We start from the raw sequence: 9,723 nt of genomic DNA on the forward strand, positions 1-9,723 counted from the left end.
TTTTTTTAAGTCACACGGTGTGTATGTATTTTAAAGCTGTGTTCACTTAGGTCATTTATATTAATTTCCAGCTCTCTATTTATGTAAGTAAGGTGGGATCGGCTCCATTGTGTACCTACTTTTGTGTCTTCTGAATGTTGCTGCATGTGCATAGATCTTCATTCTACCATTATACCAGAAGCATACGGCTGTGTCTACATAACTGGCTTTCTCAGTACAGTAGTGAAATTTTGAAACAATTTCCTAAACCAACCTCACCTTGCATTCATTCAGCTAGCAGGATAATTTTGGGGTGTACAAATTAGATTGCTGTCAGAGAAAACAAAAGCAGAAGCTCTGTTCCAGATGTACCACATGGAGACATGGTAAAACCGATGATTGATTTTCCAAGTAGCTTTCTGTCATGGAATTGGTGGAAGTGTTCACACCAGGGCATGGAACTAAATCTAGCCAAGCATAATACCCTTAAGCTTAAACAGCAGAGTTGAAAGCAGCTTGGCACTAAGTGCTTTGATCTATTGATCTGCTCCTGTTGCAGCAGGTTACTCATTGGCGTACATATACATGTCCCCACCTCATTTCAAATGTCAGTGAAAACTTATGTCATAGGGTTGCCTTGTCCCCTCCTTTTGAATGTAGTCATGATATTCCAGATTCCTTTCTTCTTCTCCCCATTTTCTGGATAAATGTTTCATCCAAAAACTTATATTGCAGTCCCTGCTGTGGCATTATTTTACAGCATTTTACTAGGAGGTGGAGAAAAATTTATTTGTTGGCATCCCAGACACTAAATCATTGACACCACAATACATACAAGTCAAATTATGCTGAGATCATCTCTAGATATTACCAACACTCATGTATTTTTGTGAATTTACCGCTAATGATACAAACGTCTTGAGAGGATCAGGATGGCAGTCTTCCCAGCCCCAGTTTTCTGAGTAGCATGTGGCTTCCTTCAAGGTGCAATGGGGCGAATTCTTTTTAAAAACTACCTTGAGTTGTGAAAGAGTCTTGAGAGGGCTGACTACCACCCTGCTGATTTTTTTTGCTTTAACAGCTTAATGCAGATGATGGCTGCTGCATGCCAACAGGTACAGTATGGCAAGTGCCTCCTGGGCTAGTGTTGGGCACAGAGCAAAGACCAGACATTGTTGTGCCTTTTCTCTCCCCATTTATGTGGCGCGAGGTCCATCCACCCTCCAAATCACTTCTAGGGAGCAATCTAGTTGTTATACTGCAGAACAGATCCTAGGATCAGTGTAGCATACAAGCAGTGCGTATGGGGGTGGAAACAGGACCCTGGGGAGAAGCTAGGCTCATGCCACAAATATACCTGATGGTTTATAAGATGTCGTTACAGTCTGATTTTTTTTTAACAGTATTTTTCCCCATCACATTGCAAAATGAATGGCATTGTTGCAGTTAATACACTTAATGTAGATAGCCCTTTAGTTGTCCTATCTATTTTTTTCTTATTCTCTCCTGTTTTCCTTTTCGCAAATTTAAGGGGTTTACTGTTTGTAGTTTTAAGTATGTACAGAAACATACCTTTCAGACTGTCATTTCTTTTTTGGTGCATGGTCTCTCTCACTGTACAGGTTATTGAGGATAACGGTGTTCGAAGGGTTGTGGTGGTTCCCCAGGCTCCAGAATTTCATCCTGGTGGTCACGCAGTGATACACAGGCCTCCGCACCCCCCACTGCCTGGCTTCCTTCCTCTTCCAGCCATGATACCCCCTCCACCACGTCATATATACTCACCTGTGACCGGAGCTGGTGACATGGGAACACAGTACATTCCACAGTATCACACCTCACAAGTATATGGGGATCTGGGTAAGTAGCTTCTTGAATATTGCATGTTCTATCAAAGCAAATAATGCTCTGCTTATTTCCAGCATCTGTTATGCTGATGCATGGGTTTTAACATGGAAAACTTAAAGCTTGAATGGGAGCTATACACAGAAGTTTTACAAGGATACCAGACTTGTTTTTACTGAAGCTTATTATTCCGGAAGAAGTCCTTTTCATTAATTTGACTTGTCTGTGCAGTGATCCATTAAACATACAAATTATTTCTTACATGTATCAGGTATAGACTTGCCCAGGAAAGCAATGCAGGAAGCGTTTGTAGTGATTCACTTGATGCCTTCCCCTGAGAATAAACATTTAAATCCATACCTGAGCACTGTTCTGAGATCTCATGTCTTGCAGGTATCCTGTTTGAAGCATGAAACAGGAATTCTTAGTATTGATTATGAAAAAGAGATTGCCAGTTCTCATAAAACTTTTATGTATTTAGTCCAATGTCCTTACTGAAGTCCAACTTGAGTAATCAGGTGCCACCAACTTAATACTGTAGTTGAAGTTGTCTTTGGTAGTGCTACTGACAGGTGCCTTTAATACTGTTTAGTGGCAAAGTGTATGTGTCTACTAACTCAGGCATTGGGTTCTTAGCTTAATATTTACATTTCTGGTAGACTTGCTTTTCTTTAGATAAACTTCTCCTATAAAGCAGGTGTTGACCTTGAAAGACCTTCAGAGAGCAGTGCGAGGTTGCTGTTTTTAGAGAAAGAAGCTAGAGGCTATGAAGGAGAGGCTAAACACAGCTTTGTCACATCACTGCAGATGTGTAGATTCTCAGTGTTCTGTGATACTACTAAAATAATCTAAAAATGTCCTCCATATAGTCACTGTCCTTAAATAGCAATGGTGTACAAAGCCATCGGATAAGAATATACTGATGTCTTGATCTTGCTGGACTTCTTAGTGTTTCTGGATTCTTAAGCCGTACTTTATTTCTTCCTTGCACTACTTTGATAACAGTACATTATTTGATGCTCTTTGGGTGCTTATTTATAGTTTTATTAATTTCTTGGTTTCCTGTAGATGGCAGTTGTTTGCTTTTAGTTTGCTAAATTAAAGAGATTGGAGTGTGATAATTAAACACATGAAAGATAAAGGATACTTCTTAATGGAATAGTATTTTTTAGATTTCTGCTGCTAGGTTGTACACCTTCAAATATGAATTCAGTGATAATTTGCTAAATTGCTAATGTAAAAAAAAATTGATTAAGTGGGATGTGTTGGGTTTGCTTTGTTTTAAATGTGTATGTAAGATGTCCTTGGATTTAGGGAATTAAGAGGACTAGGGATGCTTTAATTTGTAACATATTTGCTACAGATTCCCTGTTTAATTCTGGACCACTGACTTTGGCTATGGCTTTCAGAAGTCAAAGCCCACAGTTAGGCTACTATGTGAGGAATCTGAATTTAAGGGGAAAAATTCCAGAAGCGCTTAGAGCATGGTAGTTCTTTAACAAGAGCACATATCTGTCTAATGGTAGTGAAATCAAATTTCTAAATAGTCACAGCTGATCTAGCAGTCCTCTGTCAAATTTTCTGGGAATTAAGCTGACCTAAAAAAAAAAAAAAAAAAAAAAAAAGAAATGGAAAAGTTCTCTGGTTTTGTGATTTTATCCTTCTAGCAAGGGACTTTTTATTTGATCTTGTTTTCTATACTTCCTAGCACATAAGTAATGACAAATAATTAATTTCATTCTTCAGACTGAGTAATCCAACTTACCTGAAAATGGACAAATTCTGTGCTGGTTTTGAATGATACATTTTTTTGAAAGCTTTCATCATTTATCATAGATAGAGTTACACTGAGGAAAGAGTTGGTGCCACATGGTACACTGTTTTAAAGTCTTGACTTGGTAAGCTGTTTCTAAGCATAAGGGTGAAATGGATAAAAATGGTAGAATTGGACAGAGAAGTTCATCAATCTGCAATTTAATTTTTTTCAATAGTCTGGTACTGACTTTTTTCCAAAGCCACATTCTGACTTAGGGATGTGACTTCGGTGACACTGCAGCAATGCCTCTGGTTACTGTGTACAGGTATAGTGTACTTACAAGACCTAGCCATACTATCTTCAGTCCTCTTATGTCTTTCATTTGCCCTATGGTTTTGTGGGGTTTTCCCTATTGATTTCTGCTGAAGTACCATTAAAGGAATAGAGCTGTAGTTGCATGCCAAAACTTAAAACTTCTGTATTTTTTATTCAGCATTAGAGCAAACATTGTCCCATTTAACAAAGTAGCACATTTTTTTCTGTATTGACTTTATCCTGTACCTTACAGATCAAGGAAGATTATAGTAACGTTTTAAGAATAAGTTTTAAGTAGAAAAAAAGATGTGGGAAGGAAAGAGAATACTTCCCCCCTAAAATGATGTTAATGTTCAATTAGTGTATATTAGTTTACCTGATGGACACTTCAGTTTTCAAATAGGAGTAGAAATGTAATTTTACACACAATCATGCACTTAATGCACATAGCATTTTTAATAGATTTTTAATTAAGTTCTGGTTTTAGTGATTATTTTTATTTTTTTTCTTCTTTACTGTCATTTAGATACTCTGCCTGCTCATGGAAGATCCAACTTTAGAGATGAAAGGTCTAGTAAAACATATGAAAGATTACAAAAAAAATTAAAAGATCGACATGGAACGCAGAAGGATAAGTTAAACAGTCCTCCATCGTCTCCTCAGAAATGTCCTTCTCCTACAAGTGAACACAATGGACTTACAAAAGGACAGGATGCAGCTGGTATAAGCACAGGTTCTGCCAAAAGCAAGTCTTTGGGTAAAGGAAAAAGCAATTCTCAGACAGACACAGAAGTAGAAGGTAAGTGTTAACAAAAATTTTATATATATATAAAATGCCAGTCCAGTGTCTGGCTGAGCATAGCATTTGTAGCTAGAACACCACACTTTGACAATCTTGAAGTTGAGTAGTAGCCCATAATTGCGCAGACTTACACAGAATGGAGTTAAGGGCAATCGAGCTGCCACTCATTGGAACGATGGGCCTAAGAGAACAAAATGACTGACATGCAAGTCTCCATGTAGATTTGAGCAAATCTGATTAGTTATACTTCATAACACTGTTTAAAGAAAAATCTGTGCTTTGTCCAGAGTTATTGGTGCTTACATTTTGAGGAATCACTGAATACTGATGGCTTGCTTGATATTGCAGAAAACATGGAAAGAACCAGGTGTCTAATACAGGAAACCTACATTCAACTTGTTAAAGAGGAACATTTTGTAAAAGAGATACTGTTGTTATATGGAATTCACATAATGCCTGTCCCTACCAACTCATTATTTGAAAGGCCTTTGTAGAAAAAGACTGGTCCTCACACTAGTCCATGTGAGTTCATGTTTTCTAAGACACTACCATACGGAGAGTGTTTCTTATTAATACCTTTATTTCACCAGAAAGCTTGTGATCTCATAAATGGACTGAGTTCACTCAGTCTCGGTCATACAGTCTTGGTCAAATCTGATGATGTGTCACTATGCAACTTTCAGGTCACTGGCATAGCACTTCTGATTCAGAACACAACGTCAAAGACTTGTCATGAGCCAAGTACAATGTTCTCACAAGAGGGAGTTGTAACTAAAGATGCTGAGGGAAACAAATCATGATTTTTCTCAGCTCATTGAAGTTTGCTTTGAGATGATGATGTTGTGCCAGTATACTAGATTGCTGTAGACCAAAAGAAATGTGAAGAAAGTAGAATAAGACCAGGAAATCTCAACCTAAAAGAGCAGTTCAAAAACATGTGTAGATGATACCCTGTGAAAACTTAGTACCAAGGGACACCTTTGAGATACAACCTGAATTCAGAAGTTGGGAACTGTTACTCCAAACTTGAGTGAATACTTGCCACTGTAGTTCCAGAGTGGTATTTTTCTTGGCTTCAGTTTGCTTACTGTTAGTTGGTATTTATCTGTGAGTGAACTTCACCAAGGCACAGGTGATAAAATGCACTGTTGCTTACATATCTTATGAAAATTATGTTAATGGTTCCTTAGAAATATTTTATATGAAAAATGGAAAAGTCCACTGTTCAAAATTTTTTTTTTGAGAATTATATACTGTAACTTGGACTTGTGATAACAAACAGAAGTCAGAAATGCATTTAATTAGTTACAAATTTACAAATACAAAGTTTTAAATAGATTTTACATGGTTTTAAAGACTTTATCAGGCTTTGTTTTTCTTTTATTTTTCTTTTTAGTTTAAGGCAGGTTAAGTGAATTAAAAATGCCTGGCGGAGTAGCCTGTTCACTTACACTATTGAGATAGTAAAATTTTAATACTGTGTGAGAGAAAGCACATAAAACACTTTCTATAAACTTACTGAGTCCTCTGTAAAGCTCAGCTATACCTTCAGCTGAAACAAAACACTTCAGTTCTTTCCCTGATATGTAACTGAAGGCTAAGCTAAGGTTTGCCCTTGCAGATGGGGGGAGGCAAACAGTGTTACCAATAGTCCTCTGCATGATTGCAATAACATATTTAACGTACTGTAACCTGACTGCATCTACATTCAAAGGGAAATCTATAGGACATATCTCAGCCAAGAGCTTAAGTTCTCCAGAGCAGTAGTTTAAACTTTAAAGTCATACACTAGTAAGATAACCAGGCTTTCTGTATTCCATTAAATCATAGAGCAGATTTAGAAATAATTTTATATGAACAACTTCTTTGGGAGCTTTTTTGGTTTTATGTTGCTGTAGATGAATGCAAGTTAGCAAGGTGTTCTGTTTTATACATACTAAAGTCTATATGCAGTTGTTGAAGAGCTATTTCACTGTGAAGTTGCTGAACAATATTCATGGATACTTTTTGTTTGCTTTGTTTTTAAGAAAAGGATGAAGAAACAAAAGCACTTGAAGCACTTCTTTCTAATATAGCCAAGCCAGTGGTAAGTAAATAAAGCATTCCATAAAATCAGATTGTATCTGTTGCTAGTTTATACAATTACACCTCCTTTTCTCTTTCCAAGTTTAAAGGATCTTTAACTTCCTGCACTAAAAAAAACTTAACTTCCAGTCACTGAAATGTAAATGACCAAAGTAATTTTTAGTATACAGTAATTTATGAAGCTAAAATTGTCTTGATACTTATTACGTAGAATTCTTCTTCTTGGCCACTCTGTGAAATCTCAGCATTAACAGAATTAGAAAAAAATACATATGGAAAGAGCTTATAACATTGCCAGTAACATAATGATGATGTTTAACGTCATCTCTTACTGTAAAATCTGTTCTCAATTTCCTGTAGCATTGCTTAGTTCTAACTGTTCAGGAAACAATTTAACACTCCAGATATCTCTAGTCATGAGAGATACGTTGGTGAGGTTTTGGAAAATCTTATTTGAGAAGTAAAGAAAAACTATGGCAGATTTCTCTTTAAGAATCTCTGACATCTCCATGGAAGAGAGACATGAAACTCACCGAGGAAGGTGACTGTCAGCAGTGGGCTTCTGACTTACCTGCTTGAAAATCTACCAATTTCTTTTCAGTTTGTAAAACTGTAATTCATAACCTCTGTGTAGAGACTCTTTAAAGCACTGTTGCCAAATTTAGCAGTTTCTTGCATTTTAGAACAGGTCTGTATTCTTTTTCTTTCATCATCTGGACCTTCCCTCTATGGGGATTTACACAGCTTTTCCAAAAGTCTGCACCTCAGTCCAGCAGCTTGCTTGAGTAAAACCCATCTGTGTTCCCTATTGCAAACTACAAAACGTCCATGCAACAAACTCCAGGAGGAGCTTGCCATGGCTTCGTCCAGTTGGCTGCTTCCTCCATAATCAGGCACCCGGCTTTTCATCCTTTGTCAGTCCTCAGCTTACTGTATGACACACGTGCACGTGCGTGCACACACACGCAAAAACACTAACACACAAAAACACACTCTGAGCTTCCTGGGCTGGTTAGAGTGAGACTGTGAGAAGTATGATCAACAGCTGGTGTCTTTTGCTATGTTGCTAATGACGTATGAAAAAGCAATGGAGTGCCAGTATTGTCTTGTTTTCTTTCACTTCCTTCCACCCTCAACACTCAGCCGTCCATGCCTTTTAGGCAAACATGCTGTTTCCCCTCCCCACCATGTCCTTACATGAACGTCATGGCATGCGGCTGTGTGCCTACGAGTGATCTCTTTGCAGACCTCAGAAGACTTCACAGGCTTAGGCAGTAGTAGTCTGCCACAGACTAGACAGCATACACAAGGCAAAAAGCCAGACTTTCAGCGCTTGGAGAGGCTTATGCTTTGCGAAGGCAAGTGACTGTCAGGGCTGTGGGTGGGTGGAAGACAAGCTGATGTTGCAGCTTGGGGGAGTATGACGTGATAAGAGAAAGGGAGGCTGTGTTACCTACTTAGGCCTTGCAGGATCAGAAGCAACCCTCCCACAGTTTCTCCAAGGAAACATTTTCCTCACCCTCCCACAGGTGAGCCAGGAGATTGTGTTTTTTCACACCTTCTGTTTGTAGTTCTCATGAGAAATATTCCTGCAGGTTTTTGATTAATGCTTTGCTTGAAGCACTCGCTGTGGGGATTGTGCCCATGATACTCTTATTGATGGATCATCAACACCCTGTTCCCTGGTTGAACTTCAGTGCTGGCACAGGCAGTACTATATACTGGCTGTGGTGGTGGTCATATGGTCAGGTGATCCTACAGGTGCCATCCAGTGCAGTGTCCATTGCGACAGATCATGCTATAGAAAGCCCACAATAGTGCTGAAGGCTGTGACCTGTCTTGGGCTGTTCCATGTCTTAATGCCCGGGTCCAGGGCATGCACATCTATCTAAATCAGGTGGTGGGCTTCATGGCGTGCTTTCATTCTCACATTGCTTTCTGTTCTGTGCAGTATGGGGCACATCAGTTTTGCTGCCTCCAGACTTCCATCAGGTGTTTTTGTTAACATGTTCTCATTTTCTAAAACTTTTCCTTGTGTGGATCCCCCATCCTTTCATGCATGGCAGTGTTAAGTGTCAAGTTGGTAACGTGGTACTGCCACTAGATGACCCTTCTACTTAGGGAGGTCTTGAACTTCCTATACCCAAATATAAGTTGGAGTGGCTCTGCACGTTGCACTGTGCTGAGTCCTCAGCGTCTGAACAGAGTCTTTGCCAGCTGTCATGTCCATTAACCAAATAGCAAACCAAGCAGAATAGAAGACGAGGGGACCTGAAAAGGCAAAAGCAAATGAAGAATGGAACAGAAGGCTGAGTATTTAATAAAGAGAGGCAATAGGAACCCAGAATTTGAGGGTTGGTTATATAGCATGTAAATCCCTTGGGAGAGCATCATGTTTTGTAGTTCATGAATGTTTTGTGTATGCTTGCAGTCTCTTAGAATGTGATGCACCTCACTCACCAGTCAAGTACCTTGTGTCAGTCTGAATGCAATTCAGTTTGCACACGCTGAAACTGCTTTTTTGTTTGACTCAAATGGCATGTGTAGTATAGTTAATGAGGAGATTGGCTTTTGCGAGCTGGACTGCTAATGAAGATCCATCCATCTCCGTTTCCTCAGTGCTAGGGCCTGACTCAAATGTTGTAGTCTGCTTTGCAGAAGCATGCAGCGCTCAGAGCAGCAACCAAAATCAATTGCAGCTGCTTGAATAAACATACAAAGTAATAAGTAATGCCACATTTTCTGAAAAAGCCACCCCTGAATGTCTCAGGGCACCTATGAATAGTGGATTCTTCTGATCTTAATCTCTGTTCTTTAAAAATACTTTTTTCCTCCTTACATCACAGACTTTTTTTTTTTTTTTTTTTTTTTTTCAGCCAAAGGAATGCAATGTTTTTTTTTTTTTTTTTTTTATTAAAAAAACAAAAAAAAAAAAAATGGA

General features: G+C 38.6%; 1 protein-coding gene across 4 annotated transcripts in view; it reads left to right on the forward strand.

Annotated features, from left to right (window-relative positions):
• FNDC3A (fibronectin type III domain containing 3A) overlaps positions 1-9,723 on the forward strand; it is a 109,157-nt gene that overhangs the window by 59,499 nt on the left and 39,935 nt on the right. For all 4 annotated transcript variants that reach the window (XM_009644791.2, XM_035900322.1, XM_035900319.1 and 1 more), the window contains 3 exons: positions 1,602-1,839; positions 4,422-4,694; positions 6,725-6,783. In XM_009644791.2, the coding sequence (XP_009643086.1) occupies positions 1,602-1,839; positions 4,422-4,694; positions 6,725-6,783 (570 nt within the window). The remainder of the gene's footprint in view (positions 1-1,601; positions 1,840-4,421; positions 4,695-6,724; positions 6,784-9,723) is intronic.

This window comes from Egretta garzetta, unplaced genomic scaffold, assembly GCF_000687185.1.
Source record: "Egretta garzetta isolate BGI_Z169 unplaced genomic scaffold, ASM68718v1 scaffold268, whole genome shotgun sequence".
NCBI lineage: Eukaryota > Metazoa > Chordata > Aves > Pelecaniformes > Ardeidae > Egretta > Egretta garzetta.